Source organism: Tursiops truncatus, chromosome 6 (genome assembly GCF_011762595.2).
Source record: "Tursiops truncatus isolate mTurTru1 chromosome 6, mTurTru1.mat.Y, whole genome shotgun sequence".
In the NCBI taxonomy this organism is placed as follows: Eukaryota; Metazoa; Chordata; class Mammalia; order Artiodactyla; family Delphinidae; genus Tursiops; species Tursiops truncatus.
The window spans coordinates 102,241,830-102,267,876 of NC_047039.1; the positions used below are offsets into that span (position 1 = coordinate 102,241,830).

General features: G+C 40.5%; 1 protein-coding gene across 1 annotated transcript in view; it reads left to right on the forward strand.

Moving 5' to 3' along the window:
- The window catches only part of LOC117312808 (uncharacterized), a 54,351-nt gene that overhangs the window by 1,301 nt on the left and 27,003 nt on the right, over positions 1-26,047 (forward strand). The window contains exon 3 of the mRNA XM_033859331.2: positions 555-692. Coding sequence (XP_033715222.1) covers positions 555-602 — 48 coding nt within the window. The 3' untranslated portion in view covers positions 603-692. The remainder of the gene's footprint in view (positions 1-554; positions 693-26,047) is intronic.

Here is a 26,047-nt window from a genome sequence, read left to right on the forward strand (position 1 = left end):
TCAACATGTATGTATCAAGCGATTCGTACCTAACGGTGAACACGGCACCTAGGTCCCTGTCCAACAACCTCAGGAGATACATATCTCCATTTTATTGATGGTGAAACTGAGGCTCAGATTGATCAAGTCACTTGTCCAAAATCATGCAGCTAGGAAGTGGCACTTTCTGCCCTATGTTTCACCTCTGTCCCTTACAACCTCCCTTTGGGGGGGTCACTTTGATGGGAGGAGAGAAATTGTGACATTTTTCAGAATCTGGCCACCACCTACCACCCTCTTCCAACTTAGTCTGCTATATCACCTCCCCAGAAAGTTTAGCGCACCCCGGTACAAGGCCGCATTCTGACTTTCATGGCCCCGGGCACTTTTTCTTTGCGCTTGTGGATATATAATATATATATTTATGTAGTAGATAATATTTATTTAATATATATTTCATATTTTACAAATGCATTAATATACAGATAAATATATTAATGTTATATAGCAAGTCATTTTCTTCAATCTAAAAGTCCATTTTTCTCTTCTGATTTTGAACTTAAACATTTTTATAGACCCCTAAAAGTATTGTGGACCCTAGGCACTGTGCCTGCTGTACCTAATGGATAAGACAGCCCTGCCTCAATCCACCAAAATGAAGTTCAAGCCTGCTTTTAGCATTCAAGACCTTTCATAAGCTGGTTCTGCCATGCGTAAGTGAAATTTCATTGGAAAAATGTATGGGAATTTACAAATATCTTTTTTTCAGAACAATCTGAGAATGAATCCCTGCTCTACAACTTACTAATGATATCTTTGGGCATGTCACTTGATTTGTCAGATCTTCAGTCTCTTCAGAATAAGAATAATAATATCTATCTCACATGAGTCCTTGTGAAAATTAAATGAGATAATATATGCAAAATGCTTGGCATATGAGAATTTAATACATGGGATGGTTATTACATGATAACCTAATATAAGGTAATACTAATCTATAAGGTAATCCATCAGGCTCCAGACACGCAGGCTCAGCGGCCATGGCTCACGGGCCCAGCTGTTCTGTGGCATGTGGGATCCTCCCGGACCCGGGCACGAACCCGCGTCCCCTGCATTGGCAGGCGGACTCTCAACCACTGCGCCACCAGGGAAGCCCCTATTTCTATATTCTTTAACTCCAATAAGTATAGTTTGTTTGTTTCACAATTTAACATCTCTGAAATCAGGAAATTTGCCTGTACCAAATAAAGGAGAAAGCTATGAACCAACTGACACTACTGGTCCAGCTATGAACTTATGTCTGGCTAGAAAGTTTGTATATATACAATTGTCACCTGAACTGAAACCTTTATGTATAGCTAATGCTTACTGAACACTTATTGTGTTCCAGGAAATGTCCTAAGAATCATGCATATTTTCTTATTTAATCCCTACAACATCCCCATGAAGTCACTACTCTATTCACCCCATTTTATGAATGAGAAAACTGAGTGTCATACAGGGCTAAAGTCATATAGGTAAAAACTGGTACTGGGATTTGAATTCAAACACATATAACTTCAGATCTCCCATCCTAAGCATTACTTTGTAGTTCATGCTTTATTTGCATTTAGCAGCTTAAATGTAGATCTCTAAATTTGCTTAAATCTGTGTCAAAGTCATTACACTTTGAAGCTGCATTGAAAAGAAACGTTGTGAATGCAGAATGCCTATCACATGCTAAGCAGTGCAATTAAAGAGTAGAAATTGGCAATTCTTATAATAATTCACAGAATTTTCAAAGTAGGAAGAGGTTGTGTGACACTAACTGCAGCATACTTAAACTGGACTGTCCTTTGGATGACAAACATCCGTCAGGGTTTCTAGTTGTTTTTTTTTTTAAAAAAAGCTATTCACATGAAAAGAGTATATGCAAAATGTTCATTGTAGCACTGTTTGTAATAGCAAAAGACTAGAGACTAACTCACTAGAGACCTGTTGTAATAAATTTTAGTACATCCATATTGTGGAATATATGAAGCAATAAAAAAGAATGAGGCACATGTACATATCCTGATATGGAACAATCTCTAGGAAATACTTCAAGTGAAAAAAACAAGATATGGAAAAGTAAATAGTATGCCAACATTTATTAAATTATAAAAGGAAAGGATAATAGACATATATTCTTGTGTAATTGGACATTAAGAGAGCTTTTTCCTATTGTCCTGAAACTGCTGCTGAAACCCAAATCCGAACCAAAAAGTCCATAAGGAGCCCACATTCTATATTTAAAGAACTGCCAGTGGTTGGAACCAGCTACCTTCCAGCAGGGCATTTGAAGAGCCATTATTGTTATTCTACCAGCCCTTCCATCAGTTCCTACTCCACTACTCCACCTATTCCCCATTCCCACCCTTCTCCCACAGACAAACCATCACCACTAATCAGTGCAAAGAAAGAATGGAGAGAAGGGAGGGAAGCCAGCCTTGAGGACAAATGCAGTTTTCTGAAAAGAGACCCATCCCTTCCTCTCCCTCCATGGGGGGTTGTAGTCCCTCTTAGAGGCAAGGGAGAAGGGCTCCCAGAGAATCACTAGTGAAGACTGGGCGTGCCTGCAGGAAGAGGACACTGGCAACCCCCGGATATCTGTTACTTACTAATCTGTTCTGCCCGTTGCTTCTTCAGCAAAGGAAAACACAAATGGAGAAAGACCACATGGAAGGGGACTTTGGATGGCATGGTAGAGGGCTTTAGATGGAAGGGGACTGGAACTGCCCCCACCATGCTCACACACAGCTTAACTTCGCAGTCTTAGATTGAATAACACAAGCTGGCACTCAGCTGGAAGATACAGCAAATGTATGAGGGGTCACCCATTCCTAGAGGAGATTCATGAGATTGATCACTCCAGTACTGATTCTTTTTCATATCTACTTGTTCTTGTTTCATTTACACCTGTTTATATTTTTATAATTTCTTTTGTAAAAATAGATGTTATTCTATTCTTTATCTTTTTCCAGAGCCCAAACTTGAAATTCATTTTCAGATCTCTCTATTGTGTTTATTTAAACCAAAATGATTCATCTCCTTATTGGTTTTATAGGCTTAAATTTGTTAAGTTTACTCATATGTTTTAGAATTTTGGTTCATAGACTTATCTTGGACTGTACATTCTTTTTCCTCTATCTCTCTCTATGCTCACCCTTTTTTTATGTAGTAGTTTTGGAGTTGCCATCAATCCAGAACCAGACATTAAAATATTGATGTCCCAATCCCTGAGGTAATATTGAAGATATAGCAGAACTAATACAATTTGTACTCTGGTATTTATTACCATGTACTACTACCTAATTTTAAAAACTAATATATGTTCAAATGTAGTTGATTAACTTCCAGTGATACATAATTCAATTGAGGAAAAACAAACAGTAATAAAAAATACTAATTTAGAGATTGTTTCAGCTGAGCAGAAATTGAGACACAGAAGTAGAGAAAAAACATATGGACACCAAGGGGGGAAAGCGGCGGGGGTTGAGGGTGGTGGTGTGATGAATTGGGAGATTGGGATTGACATATATACACTGATGCGTATAAAATAGATAACTAATAAGAAAAAAATAAATTATAAATAAATAATACTAGTTTAATCAAAAAAGAAATGGCAATTGATATACTGTACTTCAAAATTTAGCAGACTAAGAAGTCAAAATTAAGTCCATGGGACTCTTTTGTCTCTGGAGATGGAAAAGGATTAGATTCAAATTTATGGTACTAAAGAAGAAAGTGATATATAAATGTAAGGATAAGTACATGCTATATTCAATTGTAAAAGAAATTTTGTGACCATTAGCATATCCCCCCTCCACCTTATATAATCATCTGGAGTCATAGCTTATGAGGGTGGAACATTCTAAAGTTGATCTGTAAGAACAACAAAAATCACATGAGGTGAAAGATGTACTTGAGGGAATTTCCTGGCGATCCAGTGGTTAGGACTCTGTGATTTCATTCCTCCCTGGATTCAATCCCTGGTCGGGGAACTAAGATCCCACAAGCCACATGGTGCAGCCAAAACAAACAAAAGAAGATGTACTTGAAAATTTCTTAGGAGAGCTTCGAACTGGAGACTGATTTATCATCTCTGAATTTTCCTCCAGCATTTGATCTGATAGCCTTCTCTTTGGCTGACCATCCAAAGTGGGTGGTTTAGATTTAGAGGCAATGCTACATGAAAAAACGTGCATCTTTGAATCACACTCAGTGTGGCAAAATGACCATGCCATGAAAGCCACATGAAAACTAAGATCTACTGAGAAAATAGCAGATTTAACTCTTTTGTCACATGCTTCCTCCATGGCATGCACTTATTTAGAAAAAGGGAAGGCAGAGTGGTATTTAAATTTTCTTTATTGCTTTGTTGACCTTATACATTTAGTTGAAATAATGTAAGTGAAGAGCATGGGTGATGTGACACAACTGGATTAAACATGGTAGCTCTTTCCATGGCCCAAATATGGCAGGTGCTGTCAGGAACTAAGATCTCACCCTAGTTGTAAGCCAACAACTTAGTGTAACGTGGTTTCATGGATATGAGCGGAGGACATGAGACTTCCGGGTCAGAGACAAAGAACTTTATTATCCACAGCACCACATGCAGCATGAGCATTGGCATGTTTACATCAGTTCCTGGATGTCAGGAACCCCGAGCTTAGGGAAACCAAATCTTTTATAGTGGGAAGCAAGCATTTCTGTCTTTTGCTCTGGAGGGAAATACTCTATCTTTGAAGGCCGTTTGCTCTACAAACATCCTTGTGAAGATGGTCTGGGACAAATGATAGTGCCTCTGCTCACAAGATGTGCAGAAACACAAGAGGACAAGATTTTATTATGTTGTATTATATTTGGTGGAAGGGCACAGTGAGTAAATGGTTTGCTATGGAGGAAAGAATATGGTTTTCACAGTCACACTGACCCTAGCTCCATTTCTAGCATAAGTTTTTATAAGCTAAATGACCTTAGTCAAAGCGGTTAACTTCTCTGAGCCTCAGTGACATAATGGGGTAATAGATCTTCTCCCATAGAATGGTTGTTTAGATCAACTAAGAAAGTGTAATAGAAAGGATCATTCACAGTATCTAGAATATTCTAAGCATTCAACAGATGCCCAATCCTTCTATCCTTCCCTCATTCACTGATTTCCTCATTTGTGTGAATCGGATGCACAATTAGGCCTCTGCCAGAGCCCTAAATCCCTCCCCCAAATTGAGCAGCAACTGGCCATTTCTGCCACACCACCCTCCTTTGCTTAGGAGGGGGCAAGCATTAGAGCTCAAAGGCCTAGGGAAGCTGGATTTACACACTGAAGCCACAAAGACTGGAACAACTTTGTGCCACAACTACTGAGCCTGTGCTCTAGAGCCCGCGTGCCATAACTACTGAAGTCCACGTTCGTAGAGCCCGTGCTCTGCAGCAAGAGAAGCCACCGCAATGAGAAGCCCGTGCACTGCAATGAAGAGTAATCCCCACTTGCCAGAACTAGAGAAAAGCCCTTGCGCAGCAATGGAGACCCAACGCAGCCAAAAAAAAAACAAAGTTTCTTAACGTCTCTAAGGCTTCATTTTCTTGCCTCTAACATGAGGAAATAGTAGGATCAAATTCCTCAGGTAGTTGTGAAGAGAAAATGAGGTAAAGCATGAAAAGCTCTTAACGAGTGCCTGATCGTCAGCAAATCCTCAGGAAACAGTAGCTACAATTATCATTTCTGAGAGTCAATCAATAGCTCCTGAAGCAGTTTCTCCATATAATTTGGGAAAGAAAAAAAACTTTATCTGCTATCATGGAATTCAACAGAGATCCGAAGTTCTGTGCCAAATAATAAAAATAGGGACAGAGAGAAGAGAGGAGAAGGATGGGAAGCAGGCCCCTGTATGTGTAGCTGGTTTGAAAGACTGACTGGAATAGGATACAGGGCAAACTCCGCTAAGCCTTCCCTTCCCTGTACCCACTTTGCCACCCCAGACACACACACACACACACACACACACACACACACACACACACAATCATAGACCAGCTGATACTTATCCAGGGTCTGACATCACTATTCCCAGGAGAGGGTACTGTCTTTATAGATATATTAGCTAGGTTTTGCTGTGTAACAAATAACCCCCAAATCTCAGTGGTGTACAACCCCAAAGGTTTATATCTTGCTCACCCCTATGTCCATGATGGGTCAACTACTTCCCTGTTCCATGTTATCTTTACTCCAGGACCCAGGCTGAGGGAGCTCCTCTCTCTCTCTCTCTGGAACATTGCCAGATTTCATGGCAGAAGGAAAAGAGACATGGTGAACAACATGCTGGGTCTTCAGCCTTCTGTTCCAAAGTGACATACATCACTTCTTCTCACATTTCATTGGCCAGAGCAAGTCTTATGGCTTCATGATGACAGAGTTGGGGCACATAATTCTGCTCCAGGGAGGTTATATAGGGGAAGCGTAATCCACTCTTCCACAGTGGACTACCTCCCCATCCAAACATACTCAAGTGTCAGAGGGACAGACAGCCACTGACAGCTGTTTATTAGCTGACCCTGGACCTTCTCTGAGCCTCCATTTTATCCTCTGTGAAATGGAGATAGCAACACTTGTCCTGTCAACCTCACAGAAAAGGGGTAAGAATTCAAATGAGACCACAGATATGAATGTGATTTGTAAACTGTAAAGTCCTGCACTCCCATGAGAGGGTTTTATTATTAGTATGAGTCTAACAGGAGAGATAATAAAGCTTTTTAAAAACCAACTGGATAAGGGGATCTCTGAGGTCTCTGATATTCAGTGTTCTCTTACTGAGAAAGCTGTGGGATCCACTCAGGAGAGGCTGCCAGGCGACCACACATCACAGGCAACCCAGCATTCATGCATCAGTGATTCACTCATCAGTAACTGATGTTTTTGCTTGGACTTGGGCTCCTGTCTCCTTCTGACCACTGGAGCTCCTCAGTGCCCCCTTCCTATTTTTCTGCTCAGGCAGAAAAATGGATGCCTTTCTAACCAAGCCCCTATTATGCAGAAGAGATAATAGAGATCCAAGATGTTAACTGACCTGCCCAACTCAGCAAGTGTGTTCAGAGCTGGGACTAGAAATCAGACTTTGGATTCCTAATCTACTGCTTTTCTAAAACTTAGATTCCAACACTACAGCCGTTAATGCTGAGATTTGGGCAAGCTTATTAAGCTCTCTGAACCTCAGTTTCCTCGTCTGTAAAATAGGTATGGTGGCCCTGACTTTATTGGATTGTTATGAAGGTTAGACATTCATATAAAATTCTTCTCCACCAAAACCCCCAACCCCACCCCCCATTTACACCCCTCTGCTCTCCCTGCCAGGTGTCAGCTCCCTCCTGGAAGAGGCCCCTGTAACCTTCAAGGTTGGTTCTGAGTACTGCTCCTGGGCTTCACTGGGGGTAAGGGGGGTATTCCCTTCCCCGTGGTGCCTCAGTACGTATGAGGATTTAGTTATTTTAGAATTCCCAGAGCACAGTATCTGTGAAACAGATGAAAGTTTCGAGAGCAAATAGACATTTTAATGAATCATTATTCTTACAAAAAAGTCTTCCTCTCTCTTCTTTGGTCCTGCCAAAGATCCTTTTTGTAAGGTCGGATCTTAACAAAACGGCACCGCGAAACAAAGGAAAGCTTCAAGTGAGCTTTATTAGGGAGCGCTCCCGGGCGAGGTTCACTGGTCCGAGAGAAAGGGGCCAGAGAAGTCGCGTCCAGTACTGGATGAGGGGAATTTTTATTGGGGTAAAAGCAGAAGGCGGTTTGCAAGGGGAGGGGGTGGTTTGCTATACAGGGTAATTCCTTATTTGGTGAGAATACAGCAGGACCAGGTGTTGGTTGGTGTGTTGTGGGGCGTAAGCCCATTTTCCCTTCCCGTCAGCCCCATTGTTTTCTGGGCAGGAAGTTAGAGTCTCTTGTTGAACAGGTGAGGTCGTTATGTCCCAATGCCTCTCCTACCTCATACTGGCCGATGTTTTCTCTTACCCCCCGGGCCTCCTTTCACCCGGGCCAATGGACCTTACACTTTTCCCCTCCAGATTCTGGAGAGAAAGCTAAGGAGGAAAGGGAGCGTGAAGGAAGAATTCTTTCCTGCCTATATATTTATTCTGGGTTTTACAGGCTTAATGTCTGACCTCCCCCACTCTGAGCGCAAAGGAGGAAAGGGGCCATTTTTACTGGGTTCACTGCTTTATACCTGGTGCAAGCATGTACAAGATGTGAAGACAGAAACAAAAAGTAACTTGTTTCATCAGTAAATGAACACAGGGCAGCTGGGCTTGTCTAAGTGACCCATGCCTTCAAGCAGCCTCCGTTTTAGGACAGTAGCTGGGGTCACTGGTTTTCAAAAACTACTGGGAAAACCACATCCTGCTTCCCCCAAGCCCTACGTCTATTCTGGTATCAAAATGAAAAAGATGGCAAAGCAGAGCATTTCAGATGCGGTCCACAAGAGGGTGTCACAGGCCCGTGCCAGGCCAGCTCCATGGTTGGAACTCCTGGCCTTTGGTCCCACTTGTGTAGCTCACACAAATCTGGTTCGGCAGTACTTCCTCAGTCTCTTTTTTGGTTCTTCTCTTTTCCTGGCCCAGGAGGAAGTGGAGAAGCTTTTGGAGTCAGGTGGACTTGAATTAAAATCCTGGCTCTGTCATTTGGTGAGACGTTGGCAAATGAGTTAATATTCTGAGCTGTTGTATTATTAATAATTGCTAAATTCCCAAGGCCAGGGAATCACTGATTTATAGAGCAAGAAGAGACCTTCAAGATTGGCCAGCAGACCCACCACGTTTCACAGATGGGGACACTGAGGCCCAGGCTACACCAAAACCCAGCTGCCTCCTTCAAAAATACGTAAGACAGGGACTTCTCTGGTGGTCCAGTGGTTAAGAGTCTGCCTTCCAACGCAGGGGACGCAGGTTTGATCCCTGGTCAGGGAACTAAGATCCCACATGCCACGGGGTAACTAAGCCTGTGCAGCACAACTACCGAGCCCGCGTGCTCTGAAGCCCGTGTGCCATGACTACTGAGCCCACGCACTCTAGATCCTGCACACCACAACTAGAGAGAAGCCTGCGTGCTGCAATGAAGAGCCCGTGCGCCGCAGTGAAGAGCCTGTGCTCCACAATGAAAGATCCCGCACGCCTCAGCTAAGACCCAACGCAGCCAAATAAATAAATAAATAATTTTAAAAATGCATAAGACGTAAGAGCATTCATCAATGAACAAATGAATGAAAAGATAAGCCAGCAAGGACTTTGGATCCAGACAAAAACACAAACTCTTGTATTCATCATCCAGCTTTGCTGGTGTCTAACTTGATCAAGTTGCTTGACCTCTTGTGCCTCAGTTTCCTCGTCTCAGTGGGGGAGGGGAAATATACTCAGGGATAATAATGGTACCTACTTCATAGGGTGTTGTGAGAATTCAATGAGCTCAGACATAAAGTGCTCAGCTAGGTGCTTGGCACCTAGTAGATATCGTATCTTATTTATAATCTAGGTCTAGGTCATGTAACCTTTCCGAGCCTCAGTGTTCTCATCTATAGAGTGGGGATTTTACATAGCGTTGTAGGGAGGATTAAATGGCACAACACAAAAAAACTCACAACATAGGACCTGGCTCATGGTAGTGATATAAAATACAGTTTATAATGATAAGTATTACTTTATCCCTGTCCGTGAAGTAAAGAATGATTGTTTCTAAGAACAAAGCTTTACACACACACACACACACACACACACACACACACACACACACACACCCTTGTTACTGCCTTAGTTGAGACCTCTTTTCTCCCCTGGACTATTGCTACAGAGCCTGCACCTTGGGAGGAATGAGTGATGCTACCTGGCTGGTGGCTCACCTCTAGGGGGCTCCCTTCCTTAGCTCCAGCCAAATGTTGCTGGGAGAATATATAGGTTCCTTGTCGTATTAGTTTCCTACAGCTGCTGTAACAAAGTACCACCTGCTGGTAGTTAAAACCATTGTATTCTCCCACAGTGTTGGAAGTTAGAAATCTGAGATCAAGGGGCTGAGGTTGGATCGAATCCTTCCCTGCCTCTCTGGCTTCTGGCAGTCAATCCTTGCTGATCCTTTGGCTGACAGCTGCATCACCCCAATCTCTGCCTCCATTACCAGCCACATGGCATTCTCCCTCTTGTGTATCTGCGTCCCTTCTAGAGAAAGACACCAGTCATATTTGACTAAGGGTCCATCCTATTCCACTAAGACCTCATCTTAATTTACATCTTAATTGTGTCCATGAAGACCCTATTTCCAAATAAGTAGAAGTCACAGGCACCAAGGGTTAGGACTTCAACATATCTTGCAGGGGGGTGCAATTCAACCCACAGCACTTGTTAAAAGATTTTTCAAAAAATTTGAAATTTTATGAGCTCTTCTGACTTATTACAGATTCAATGCAATCCCTATCAAACTACCAATGGCATTTTTCACAGAACTAGAATCAAAAAGTTCACAATTTGTATGGAAACACAAAAGACCCCGAATAGCCAAAGCAATCTTGAGAAAGAAAAACGGAGCTGGAGGAATCAGACGCCTGGACTTCAGACTATACTACAAAGCTACAGTAATCAATACAGCATGGTACTGGCACAAAAACAGAACTATAGATCAATGGAACAGGATAGAAAGCCCAGAGATAAACCCATGCACATATGGTCACCTTATCCTTGATAAAGGAGGCAAGAATATACAATGGAGAAAAGACAGCCTCTTCAATAAGTGGTGCTGGGAAAACTGGACAGCTACATGTAAAAGAATGAAATTAGAACATTCCCTAACACCGTACACAAAAATAAGCTCAAAATGGATTAAAGACCTAAATGTAAGGCCAGACACTATCAAACTCTTAGAGGAAAACATAGGCAGAACACTCTATGACATAAATCACAGCAAGATCCTTTTCAACCCACCTCCTAGAGAAATGGAAATAAAAACAAAAATAAACAAATGGGGCCTAATGAAACTTAAAAGCTTTTGCACAGCAAAGAAAACCATAAAAAAGATGAAAAGACAACCCTCAGAATGGGAGAAAATATTTGCAAATGAAGCAACTGACAAAGAATTAATCTCCAAAATTTACAAGCAGCTCATGAAGCTCAATATTAAAAAAACAAACAACCCAATGCAACAATGGGCAGAAGACCTAAATAGACATTTCTCCAAAGAAGATACACGGATTGCCAACAAACACATGAAAGAATGTTCAGCATCATTAATCATTAGAGAAATGCAAATCGAAACTACAATGAGGTATCACCTCACCAGTCAGAATGGCCATCATCAAAAAATCTACAAACAATAAATGCTGGAGAGGGTGTGGAGAAAAGGGAACCCTCTTGCACTGTTGGTGGGAATGTAAATTGATACAGCCACTATGGAGAACAGTATGGAGGTTCCTTAAAAACTAAAAATAGAACTACCATATGACCCAGCAATCCCACTACTGGGCATATACCCTGAGAAAACCATAATTCAAAAAGAGTCATGTAAAAAAAAAAAAAAAAAGAGTCATGTACCACAGTGTTCATTGCAGCTCTATTTACAATAGCCAGGACATGGAAGCAACCTAAGTGTCCATCAACAGTTGAATGGATAAAGAAGATGTGGTACATATATACAATGAAACATTACTCAGCCATAAAAAGAAACGAAACTGAGTTATTTGTAGTGAGGTGGATTGACCTAGAGTCTGTCATACAGAGTGAAGTAAATCAGAGCAAAACAAATACCGTATGCTAACACATATATATGGAATCTAAAAAAAAAAAAAAAGGTTATAAAAAACCTAGGGGCAGGATAGGAATAAAGATGCAGACATAGAGAATGGACTTGAGGACACAGGGAGGGGGAAGGGTAAGCTGGGACGAAGTGAGAGAGTGACATGGACGTATATACACTACCAAATGGAAAATAGATAGCTAGTGGGAAGCAGCTGCATAGCACAGGGAGATCAGCTCCGTGCTTTGTGACCACCTAGAGAGGTGGGATAGGGAGCGTGGGAGGGAGATGCAAGAGGGAGGAGATATGGGGATATATGTATATGTATAGCTGATTCACTTTGTTATAAAGCAGAAACTAACACACCATTGTAAAGCAATTATACTCCAATAAAGATGTTATAAAAAAGAAAACAAAAATGTGATCAAGGAAAAAAAATTTTTATTTATATATAAAGTACATCAACATAATTATAATATATTGGTTTTATTTTATTAATTTATGTAAAATTGATGTAAAAATATATTATAAACAATATTACCTAGATTCAAATTATATCAGTAAATTCTTAAATAAATTATGTATCTAAATTATTTATAATTTATGAAATGTTAGGACAGTTAATTTTTTAAAAATAGCTAGATGAGTCAAATAAAATATTTCTGTGGACATGAAAGTCCCTTGGGCCATCACTGTTCAACCCTGGCCTCATGGACTTCAGGGTGGTCTTCCTACTAAGCAAATACGATGATGTTACTCTTTCCATGATGGCCGATAGCTGTCAGCAATAGCTGACAAATGGATACTTCAACAAACACTTTTAGGTACATCTCCCCTGCATCCCCTGGTGAAGCCTGTGCTCACGTGTAGCTCCCCGGTCTGGCTGAAAACAGACCTTCACTGCCAGCTTCTGTGTTTCCTCCAGGAACAGTCCCCGTCTCCTCCACTCCCCTCCCCCCATGCACCCCCCTACCCCCAACCCCCCCCCCATTTTCTCTGCTACTCAACATCAAGGCCCAGCTCAAAGGCCACTTCCTCCATGAAAGCTGCCAGGCACAACAGTGTCTCCCACCCCCAGTTCCATAGTATCTTGCTTCTGCATTTTGCAGCACTTCTCCCACTTTTCCTGGTATCATAGTGAGGTTGTACTATTAACTGCTTCTCCCACTAAGTTAAGAGCTCCCAGAAGTCAGAAACATCACCTTGGTCGTTGTATTAGTTTACCAGGGCTGTGTCAAAGGTTCTTTGCTTGAGCACACTGTAGTCAGCCTGATGAGCCTTCTCCTAGGCACATCTCTGCACTTCCTTGTAACATCTAGTTTTAGCAAGAACCCTGCTAAGTCAGTTTAACCCAAACCCCTGACCCTCGATATCTGATCAGGTTCCTTATCCCCTCTACCATCTCCCCAATGATGTCTGATTATCCTGGCCTGCCTTCAGCAAAAATCCTATTAGGTTGATTTAGCCAGAATTCTTCTTACCCCTGACGTTTCCTCCCAGTAATTTTCCATCCACTGACCCCACCCTCCTCCCTGGCTACAAATTCCCACTTGCCCATGCTGTATTTGGAGCTTAGCCCCATCTCTCTCCCACATTGGAAAATCCCTTTGCAGTCCCTATACCTATCAGCGTGGTCCTGAATAAAGTCTGCCTTTCTATCTTCAACAAGTATCATTGGATTTTTTTTTCTTTAACATCTTTCACAACAAATATCACAGACTTGGTAGCTTAAACAACAGAAATTAATTTCCTCAAAATTCTAGAGGCTAGAAGTCTGAAATCAAGGGTTGATTTCTTCTGAGGACTCTCCCCTTGGCTTGTAGATGTATGTCTTCACATGATCTTCTCTCAGTGTCTGTCTGTGTCCTCAGTTTCCTCTTCCTATAATGACACCAGTCATGTTGGATTAAGGCCCACCCTCATGACCTCATTTTAATTTAATTACCTCTTTAAAGACTCTATTTCCAAATATGGTCACTCTCTGAGATACTGGGGGTTAGGACTTCAACATATGAATTTGTGGGAGATACAGTTCAGCCTGTAACAATCATTTATTTAAAATTTTAAAAACCTAAAGAATATAGAAATTTATTATTATTCTCTCAAACAATACAGGTAAAGTTAAAGTCCTCCCCTCCCTACCCACTCCACGCAACTGTGAACACGGCTACCAGATCTGTTTGTAAGCTTTAATAAATATGGTGCACGTACATAAAGATATAGCTTTGCTGTTTTTTTCTTTCACGTAAATAAGATCATATTGTCCACATTGTTTTGCAAAGCTTCATCTTATTTTTTTAAATGTACATAGCTACCCCGCACCCACCCAGACCCAGAGCTTAGCTATGGTTAAGCATGTTTGGAACATTTGTTGAAATACTGGAAAGAATGAAGCCATGGAGAATAGGTCTGCTTTGAGTGTTCTGGCAGGTATCTGATATTATAGTCTCATTTTCCTTGCATATAAAATGGAAAACAGTAATTATAATACTCATTTCCTCAGGCCCACAGTATAACCATCAAGATACGTTGGTTAGAGTTTATAGGACTAGAATGACAGGTTCAGATCACTCACTTACACTTTTTAAAGTTTTCTGAAAAACTTTTCCAATAAAAAAAAATTCCCCACTAATAAGATTGAAACGATTTTTTAAAATAACTTTTGGTTATCTGCCCATGAAGCAAAGTATATTCCACAAAATTCTTTAGGCACAGTCTGATAAGACGGCTGCCAGAAATAACAGAAAGAGTTGTCATTTATCTCTTGTGAGCACAATTTCTGAAAGTTGTGTGAGGGCATCTCTTTGTGGGGATGGTAGAAGTTTATGGATCTCTATTGCTTCGTGGCAGTACTGCTGGATGAGGTAGGTTGTTTGTTGCACACCCGGTCTGTCATTTAGAGGTCACCTTTCACTTTAATGCTCAACCAGTCCTATCTGAGCATCCATTTTGCATGACCGTGGAAGTTCTATATCTTTATTCAGTTTCACTTCCTTCCAGGGAATGCTTCCGTTTTCCACAAATCCACCCTGGTGAACGCTAACTTCTGTTGACCATGCAGCCTGCTGCTCGTCTCTCTCCCCCTCTTAACTCAAGTAAAGACCGAGACTCTTCATTCAGTTCCCCATAGTACACCTAATACCTGAAGGTTCAGCTTAAAGACTGCGACCAAAGCCTTCCTAATAGCATCACTATCATCCTCATCTTTATCACCATTATTACCTCTCAGAGGAGCCTAAGGGTAGGTTCCGTTTGTAAGTGAGGACTCCGAGGTTCAGAGAGGTTGAGGAACTTTCCCAAGGTTATTCAGCTAATGGGTGGGGGAGCAGGGCCCAAAGCATTCTCCAAAGTTTGGCAGGGATCACTGGTAGAACCATAGCACATTTACACCGTTTCGCACAAAGACATTGAGTAAATGAACCTCGTAGTGAGATAGTTATTCTATTTTCACTTACCTTTCATTCCTTCTGATTAAATCGAGGAAAGCCTCGGGTTGCTTCTAATATCCTTTCAAAAGTTCTCTAACACATGCCAATCTCCCTTTATAACAGAGCTTGGGCAACAGTATCTAGCTGGAATTTTATGACACTGTTTTGCTTTCCTTATATTTATTTTTAGGAAAATAATACTGATTTCTCACTGAGGTAGGGATATAAATGCTCTTTAAGTATATATTTAAATGATTAAAAGTGAGTAGATTTACAGAAAAATATTAAGTTAACCATAGTGTGGTTAGTTCATGGAAACGGCAAAAATTGTGAGATTTGCGGCCTCAAGGCTGGGGAACAGCGCACTTAATAAGGAGGAACTTAAGACCGGCCTGCCCTTTTCAGTCCCAAGGGGCCACCTTTCTCTTCCGTTTCTGGCAGGGACCCCCGAGAAGAGGACCCTCTACCCAGCCCAGCTCCAGCCCCAAGAAAAGCCAGTTAACATCATAATACCCCCAGACACACCTGAAGTGCAGCCTTCCCTTTATTCTGCCTTAGTATCTGCTCCATTTTGAGGGGGATTTCCAGCTCTGTTTGCATAACAAAAGTCCCCTGACACTGTTTTTCCTCAAACAAAAGAGAGCAGCCAGTTTTCCCCTCCAAAGCAATTAAATGGCAGTGGCAGTCTGTTAAAGGCCTGGTAGAGCGTTAGGTCCTGAAATAGACCCCTTTCCCGGCCCAGTTCCCAGACCGGGGGGTGGTTTTGCTCCTCTCCACTCTGAGTGAAAATTCTTCCTAAACACAGCTCTGACCTTGGCCCTGGCGTGTTCCGTTCAAACATGCCTTTTTCTCTCGGGCCAATCTTTTTGACTTGCCGCTTGAAGCCCTTCACACAGCCCAATATTACTGGTAAAAGTGCTTTGGGCCAGGACTCTGGATATCTGGGTTCTAGTGCTAGGGTGACCCCTAATTTGCTGGGTGACCTCTGTGGGTTCCCTCCCATCTCCAGGCCTCAGTTTTCCCATGGATAGAAAGAAGGGATTGGATTAGGTGAGTCTTTTCCTGAGCTGACCTTCTATGGGTGATGGCCTGAGGCTGAATTAGTTGACCAGCTCAAGATCAAAGAGGCTGAAAGAGCCAGAGCTCAGGTCCAACTCTCAGCTTTTTAAAAAAATACATTTATTTATTTATGGCTGCACTGGGTCTTCGTCACAGTGCGCGGGCTTCTCATTGCGGTGGCTTCTCTTGTTGCGGAGCACGGGCTCTAGGTGCGCAGGCTTCAGTAGTTGTGGCATGTGGACTCAGTAATTGTGGCTCGCGGGCTCTAGAACGCAGGCTCAGTAGTTGTGGCGCACGGGCTTAGTTGCTCCATGGCATGTAGGATCTTCCCGGACCAGGGCTCAAACCCGTGTCCCCTGCATTGGCAGGAGGATTCTTAACCACTGTGCCACCAGAGAAGTCCCCAACTCTCAGCTTTGACCACCCCCAGATCAGCCACTTGACCACTTTGGATCATTTTATGCCTTAGTGCCCTATGTCAGCAAGAATAGGTCTTCTGGGAATTAAGCTGGCCTCCCCGTTCCTGGGGTCTCCTTACCTAAATACCCAATCTCAAAGCCCTGTAGAGTAAGGAAGCTGTTTACACTTGACCCCTCATAAGCACCCTCTCCTCCCATCCCAAATGACTGGTTCCAGCAGGAGAGTTTTCAGTTTTGTCTTTTAAAAAGGAAAATAGGTTGTGGTTGTTTTTTGTTTTTTTAACTTTCCATAAAACAGATGTGCAGCATAAAAATGTTTGGACAATATAGTAATATATAAAGAAGAGAGTAAAAGTCAACTGAAATGTTCTCTACCTAACCCTGCCTGAGACATCCTTCAAAAACATTTTTGTGTTCATCCTTCTCGGCTTTCTCTAACATATATATATATATCTTTATAATGAAAATAAGATCATACTAGAAATACTGTTATAATTTTTTAAAGGTAAAATTGTGACTCTCATGTAAATATAAAATGAACACTTGTCAAAGATTTTTATTTAACTCAGTAATTAATGAAGGAACATACATATATATACACACACACATATATATGCTAATCAGATTCTCCTTTGAAGTGGTTTTAATATATAGATTAAATATATATTAATTAGTATATGTATTAATACATAGTATATATACCATATATTATATAGTATAGTATTATATATAGGATATAGCTAATGTATATATAGGCAATCAGTAATGTAGAAATAAATTTGCTAATGATGCAAAGTTGGTTATATTATTTTTAGCGCATAGAGTGATGTTTTGAATTATCTCTTAATTTATACATTTACAGGGCAAAATCATTTGCATTTCTATGAGCAAGAATAATTTGCATTCTTATCATTTTTCTATAATTTACAGGGTTGTGAAATAGACAGTGAAAGACTCAGGCCCCTATAGAATCAGGGAACTCCCAGCAATAACACCCAACACTCCATAGAAAGGACAGTCCATAAACTTTCACAGTTTTTCATCTGAACGTATACTGTGGTTATGACAGCTAATATTATGAGGGTGGTTACTGTGTGCCAGGAACTGTTGTAGGTACAATACTTTATGAGTATTATCTTATTTAATCCTCACAGCAAGCCTGTGAGGTAGACCCTGTTATCATTCCATTTTTACCGATGAGAAAACTCAGATACAAAGCGGTTAAGTAACTTGCCCGATGTCACATAGGAGGTGGGAAGCTAGGAATTCAAACCCCTGACTAGTACATTGTATATCCAACTTTTGATTGGTGGACATTTGGGTTGTTTCCAGTTTTTTCTACGATAAACGTTACAGTCAATATTATTTTATCATTATATCAAAGATATTATATCATTCTTCACATCTCAGAATTCCTCAGAGTGGAATGGCTGGGTCCAAAAATGTATGCATTTTACATTTGATGGTTGTGACCAAATTGCCCTTCAAAAAGCAGAATCAATTGATATTCCCATCAGCAGCGAGCTTAAGAGAATTTATTTCCCTACATTTTTGCCAACAATAAGTATTATCAACCTTTTCAATATTTGCCAGCCTGACAGGTGGAAAAAAGTTTCTTGGTGTCATTTATTTATTTATTTATTTTTTTGGCTGCATCGGGTCTCAGTTGTGGCACACAGGATCTTCGTTGAGGCATGTGGGATCTTTCCTTGTGGCACACAGGCTTCTCTCTAGCTGTGGCATGCGGGTTTTCTCTCTAGTTGTGGCACGTGGGCTCCAGGGTGCCTGGGCTCTGTAGTTTGCGGCACGTGGGCTCTCTCGTTGAGGCTCGCGAGCTCAGTAGTTGTGGCGCGCGTACTAAGTTGTCCCATGGCATGTGGGACCTTAGCTCCCCGACCAGGGATCAAACCCACGTCCCCTGCATTGGAAGGTGGATTCTTAACCACTGGACCACCAGGGAAGTCCCTCTTGGTGTGTTTTTTTTTTTCCAGGCAAGGCTTTATTGGGGCCCCTGCTGAAGTAGGGGGGAGCAAGAACAAACAACAGGTTCCCTCTTGGTGTTATTTAAATTTACATTTCTTTTTATTTCAAGAATTCTTCAGAACGCTTTTAGAAGGACAATTGCCAGAGATCACCTTGCCTCACTTACCCCCTGCTGTCCACCCCCACCCCCCCATGGTAGAGCTGTAAACTTAGAAGAAGGTGCCTAGAGGGAAAGGGACCTGTCTAAGGCCATCCTGTGAGCTAAGGGTAGACCTGGGACTCTCCTCAAAGTTCTGACTTCTTTCTGGAATAGAGTCTTTCCAATGACCCTGCCACTAGTGTTGCTTTTAGTCTGAATACCAGTGGGGTGATGGGGACCCATCAGAAGTAAGTTTTCTTTGGATTAGTCAATCAATGGAGATGAATAGATAATTAGCTAGGCCATTAAAAAAAAAAATTGAATTCCCACCTCATCACCAATGTACCAAACACTTAAATGTAAAGAAATTGATGTTAAAAAATAGATTATAAGAAAAATATGAGTAAATTAGTTCTGCAATTTATAAGACAAATCATAAAGATGAGTTTAACAAGTTTGACAAATTTGGCTAAACCATCTACTGGCAACAACAACAAACTACTACAAATGAGTTTAAAAGACAAAAGGAGAATTTACAGAAGATCTAACTCTTTTAAACAAACAAACAAAAACACATATCACAAATTACTTAGGGGGCTTCCCTGGTGGCGCAGTGGTTGGGAGTCCGCCTGCCGATGCGGGGGACGCGGGTTCGTGCCCCGGTCCGGGAGGATCCCACATGCCGCGGAGCCATGGCCGCTGAGCCTGCACGTCCGGAGCCTGTGCTCCGCGACGGGAGAGGCCACAGCAGTGAGAGGCCGCCGTACCGCAAAAAAAAAAAAATTACTTAGGCATTCCCCAATTGTTAGATCAATTACTGGATTAAAAAAGATAATGCTTAAAAAAAAAAAAAAAGATAATGCCTGTGAATGTGGCTTACTCAAAAGCATTTTTCATTAATGTAGGCATGGTTGTTGGCTGTCATGGCTGTTATCATGATCCTTCTGATTTCCAGTGATGCAGCCAAAATCTGTGTGGAAAATCTCAGACACAGGTGCAGGTATGAAGGGGGCCGCGGGGGCAGTAATCAGTCACTTTTCCTCAGTGCCCAGCCTTTGAAGCTAACCACACCGGATTTGAATCCTGGATCTGCTGGCATTTGCCAGTCCGTTGACAAGCTGTGTAACGCTCAAATCCTTATCTCCTCATTTATAAAATGGGGCTAATGATACCCACAGCTTAGAATGTCTTTGAGGAATTAACAAGATGATGTATGTGGTCTGCCTGACACTTATTAGCCAATTTTATTAGCCAATTTTTTTTTTTTGACCGTGCCGATCGGCATGTGGGATCTTAAGTTTCCTGACCAGAGACTGAACCACGGGCCCCCTGCACTGAGAGCACAGAGTCTTAACCACTGGATCACCAGGGAAGTCCCATTAGCCAATTTTTTAAATGTGTGTTTTCTTTCCATTCTTTTCTCTGAGAACTCACAGATTTCTTGGACTCTCCAATTAATTCATTCAACAATGTTTATTTTGCATTTATGCATGCTGGGCACCAGTGCAGTTCTCGGGAAACCAGTATGAATATGAGAGAGGCAGGTAATTTTGTGGGTGTTAGGAATGTTTTGTTCTAACAAGGCAACTCTGGGTGGGCTCCTGGGTGGCTCCTGGTTGAGGGTTGGTCAATACAAAGATTAGAAGATTGGAATTTTCAGCCCTGCCTCTCATTCTCTTGAGTAGGGAGAAGGGCTAAAAATGGAGTTAATGATCAATCATGCCTACAGGGTGAAGCCTCCATAAAAATCTCCAGAACTTGGGAAAATTCTGGATAGGTGAACACATCTACCGGAAAGGTGGCATACCCCAACTCCACGTGGACAGAAGTTCCTGGGCTCAGGACCCTCCCAGACCTCACCCTATATATCTCTTCATCTGGCTGTTCAGTGGTATTCTTTATCTATCCTTTAATAGAGTGGTAAATGTGTTTCCCTGAGTACTGTGAGCCCCTCTAGCAAATTACTCAAACCCTAGGAGGGGGTCATGGGAACCTCTGATTTGTAGCCAAAGTCGGACAGGACTGTGGGAAACCTGGAGACCTAGTAATTGTGATTGGCATCTGAAGTAGGGTGAAAGCAGTCTTGTGGGACTGAGCCCTTAACCTGTGGTATCTGACATTATCTCCAGGTAGATAGTGTCGGAATGGAGTTAAATTGTAGAACACTCAGCTGGTGTTGCAGAGAATTACTTGGAAAACAGATTAAAAGCCAGTAATGGGAATTCCCTGGTGGTCCAGTGGTTAGGACTCCTTGCTTTCACTGCCCTGGCCCACGTTCTGTCCCTGGTCAGGGAACTAAGATACTGCAAGCCGGTGTGGCACAGCCAAAAAAAAGGAATGAAAAGCCAATAATATTTCAGACAAAAAACATAAAAAGTATAACCATATTCACTAGTTCACCACTCAGTCCTATGTCACCAATCCTTGATTTTAATCTTCTGTTAATAGTTTTATGAAGCCATCAGGGTTTCCATTAGAATTCTTTAATTTATTACCCAATCCAGCGGTATTATCTGAAAGGTATCAGACATCTGTACTTGTCAAAAAGTCCTTTTTGTGAATCTTCTTGAAGATGAAGCATTTTTTGCAAAAGCATCAAACAGTAACTGTTTATAGATGACAAAAGACTTAAAATCATGGTCAAAGATCTGATTACAATGCAGTTGACAAAGAAATGTGGTTACTGCTGTGACATACAACATTTTAAGATAATAACAAGAATTATGACTGATAACGTTTTATCAGGACATATTCAACTTTTAGAAATTTTAAATAATTTCTAGACATTAATATTAATGACATTTACTCATACAATATAACCTAAGAAGGCTTATTACCACTCATTTGAGAATGCTTTCCATGTAATTTAACATACCAAATAAACCGATATTGGCTTGGTGCTTTGTGACAGCCTGGAGGGGTGGGATAGGGAGGGTGGGAAGGAGGGAGACGCAAGAGGGAAGACATATGGGAACATATGTATATGTATAACTGATTCACTTTGTTATAAAGCAGAAACTAACACACCATTGTAAAGCAATTATACCCCAATAAAGACGTTAAAAAAAAAAACATACCAAATAAACCTAATTAGTTTAATATTTCTTTCTCTGAGGTGCTTCCAGGGCCCTCTCTGAAGCATCCCACAGTTAGCTAGAGGTCAAAAGAACTTCAATTAGAATTTGATATTTGGTTAAGTTTGTCAAAACTATCAAAAAAGTTTTAAACACTTGAGGTCAAATAGAATCATATGGCACTTGGAAATAATACTTACTCATTTAATTAAAGTGGCGATAAAAAGAGTTCAAAAGCAAATACAGAAAGTAACAACAGATTACTTAAAAGGTAAAGAAACTTTACAATCTGTTATCAAAAGCAGTAATATTAAAAAAAAAAAAAAAAAAAGCAGTAATATTCTAAGAAAACTTTGTTCTCTTAACAGAGAGAAAACCAAATTCAGGTTTTGCACCACTTTGCCTTTAATATTAAAATTTATTTATTCAGTTAAATTTATTCTACTCTTAGTCCTGACCACACATAGAATTCTTTTCTAAAGATTCTTTTTTTCCCCTCACAAACCTTCTATAACTTCCTATATCCAAGTTAATTTGTCTTTTATTTTCTTTGCCATTTAGAAATAAACAGCTTTTGGACAAAATTACTTCCTTTTCCCTTAACAAAACACACTTCCATCCTTTATATCTTCTTTTTCCTTGCATACCAAGAGGTTTTCCTTATTAATATTTAGTACATATTTTTATATATTTTAATTACATATTTAATCAGAATTCATAACCTTAAAACCTCAGTTTTAAGACATGAACAATATACCCAAACATCTTTAGTTTTTCTCTAATAAAAAGGCAAAAGTAGGTAAACTTAGACTTGTTTAGCAATTAATTTTCCAGTATCTTATTTGGAAATGATCAGGATATTCAGTCAATTCCTGTCATTTAACTTAATTTAGCAGTTTCAAGTTACCAAAATATGGAGAAACTATTTTAAAGTAAAAAGTCCTAAAACATAATTATTTCTAAAGAGTTCACCTAAAAATTCTTAACTCATTTACATTTAATTTACTTAAAAGTTTGACCATATCACTAAATCACTTTGCTGTACACCTGAAATGAACACAACATTGTAAATCAACTATACTCCAACATAAAATAAATTTTTTTTTAAGTTTGACCATATCAAGTTTTTTTCATGCTGACAGATTTTATAACAGGAATAATAAGATTGTATTTGACTTCTAGTAAACCTAGGTACAATAAAAATATATTTAATGTTGATGACCTAAAAGATATGACTGTAATCATTAAACCAATAAACTTAAACTTGTTTTAATTCATTAAAAATTAATCCTATATCATGTGATCCTGAAATTCATTCGTGTTAGTTTCTTTTATATTTCTAAATATTTATATAAGTGCTTAATTTCCTTTAAGTCAATTAGAGTTCTTTTACAATTGATTTCAGCAATACAACAATTCTAGAACACACGTATATAGATACATACAAACATGCAAACACATACAGAGACTCCATAGTTCCCATTCTCAAATTTTAGCCACGAATCAGGTACAATAATGCAAAACCCATCTGTTACAAAGGAAGTTGGATTCAAGTTGTGTTTCTGGCAGATGGAACAAATCGAGGTCACCTGGTTACACAACTAAACTCTTTATTATTATTTATGGAGAAGACACTTAAGATTTGTATTTGACCTTGACAAGTCAAGTTCCAAATTACCTACCCCCTTTTGTTTTTTCTTTAGATAAAAGTTACCTTCCTGAAATTTGCATTTTAGAAAGACGGCCTAGATGAGAGTTTCTGGAGAAGACCAGGTAGAACATTTATACCTCAAAGGCATAAGAGGAGAAATGCCAGTTCCTCCTAGGAGGACTTTGTTCCCTTAAGGCCAGAATGTTTTACTTACAAGTCTTTTAAGATGAATAGGGGAAGTTTGGAGAGTATAAAACCTATTATTGGCTTTGAATTGTTTCTGGAGCCACACCTCTGGTCCTGTTAAGACTAGATTTGTGAAACAAAGACAACTATTTTTAATTCCTCAAAGAATTGGATGGCCACCTCAATGATATCAAAGGAGTGACATACCCATACACCTATGTTGGAATGTTTTCCTTTCCCTCATTTAGCTTAAAGAAGAAGGCAAAAAAAAAAAAATTCCTATCAGGCTCTGAATATCAGTTATGGTCAGTTTAGTCAGACAGGTGGCCTGCCATCTTGATTATTCATTTACAAAAAATTTTAAGGATCCCCCCTGGGCTTAAGAAATTCTTTAACTGTGGCCCTCAGTTCAGCCTTTGATCTGAAGAGGCTCGCTTAGAGCCTCATGCAGTCCCATTTCTAAAAGTAACCACTTAATAGTCTCTTCAGAGTGGAAAGGCAATTCAGACAGAGGATTACTACAGTGAGTACTCAAATAAAGGAAGATAGAGGGAAGCAGTAACTACATCAGTCTTAAGGGGTTTTTTTTGTTGTTGTTGTTTATTTAACTGTTTGTTTGTTTTAGTACCTTTTATATCATTAATCTTTCATTAGCCTTCTACAACCAATCCTTCAATGAAGCTGTTTTGGAATTTTGAAGCCTTCTGGGGCTTCAAAATGCAATGTCAGAAAAGAGTCCCATCATCCTTGCCATTTCAGGGCAGGATTTCCTTTAATTTCCAATTAAGTAAGCACTTGCAAGCATACATAAGCCCTGCTGGTATTCCCATAGGTGACTCTCCACTGGGGGGCTGTTTGGCCTCTGAGGCACAATTTCCCATTATTAATTTGGTAGTCTAATTCAGATATGAGATATGATCTGAACAATTTTTTTTTTTTTTTGCCCCGCCGCACAGCCTGTGGGATCTTAGTTCCCCGACCAGGGATTGAACCCATGAACAACTTTCTGAGGACAGTGTGGTGGATCGAATATGTACTGCTTCTGGATCTAGCTCCCCAAGGCGTTACCCTTGAGTACATTCAACTCCTTTACATATCTCGATTTCTCCCTCTGACAGTGTAAAGCCACCATGGGTACTCAGAGCACTGGATGATCAGTCCTTATCTCGTGCATCCCCAGAAGAGCACTATTTACTTAATGGCTGTAGTGGGGTTTCCCTGTAGAACCGCTACACATCACAAGGATTAATCCTCAGATACTTCCACTAGGTCCTCAGTTGCCTGAGGACACCTTGTGGCCAGAAGGAGCAAATGTCCCTTGTTTTGTGGAGTTGAATAATTCAAACTGTCATTCACTAGCAAAAGTTTTATTCAGACCATATATCAACTTGTTTTTTTCCATTTAAACCAAATTTAACAAAAACCCAGCCACCCATGTTTCCCTGGGCCTCCTGCCCATATGCCCCCAGGTCTCTGCCTAGGAAATGCACTGGTGCCCTTTGAGACTGTGAGTCTTAAGAAAAACAGCTCAAGTAAAATTTTTAGGATCATCAGGGACTTCCCTGGTGGTCCAGTGAGTAAGACTCTGCGACCCCAATGCAGGGGGCCCAGGTTTGATCGGGGAGCTAGATCCTGCATGCATGCTGCAACTAAGGAGTCTCCATGCCACAATTAAAGATCCCACAAGCTGCAACAAAGATCCCAGATGCTACAACTAAGACCTGGTGCAGCCAAAATAAATAAATAAATAAATATTTTTTTAAAAATAAAATTTTTAGGATCATCACTTGAAAGCAATGAAATCCAGATATCAGGAGAACTCACTGGAATACCTGAGGAGTACCGAGAAGCTGGTGGGGCTCAGTGGGCCTCTGCTGGTACCAAGTGCTGGTTCAGGGTAGACTCCAGGTGTCCTCTGGTGGGTATCTCTGATATCCTGCTGACTACACCATTCGTATGTTGATGAAAAAATTAATCAATAGTTTATCTAAGAAAGAAATGGAAAGTTGTATTCGAGCCAACCTGAGGATTATAACCTGGGAGACAGTCTTTCAGAAAGTGCTGAGGACTGTTCCACATGTTAGAGGTCAAAGCGCAGTTATTTAAGATTTTGAGACAAAGTGTCATATGTCAAATGATGTATTAACAGTTTACACAATCCAGATCTGCATGTACAAAATGAGTAGTGGGTCATCACAACCCCTTACAAAATTAAGAAAGAAGATTATTTCCTAAGTAGGTCTGGTTAATGCAGATGCAATACACTCTAAAGGGGAGGGACGAGGCCCAAACAAGCAGAGAAAAATTTTGTGTTTAATTTTTTCTTGTCTTGCCATAAAATACAAAT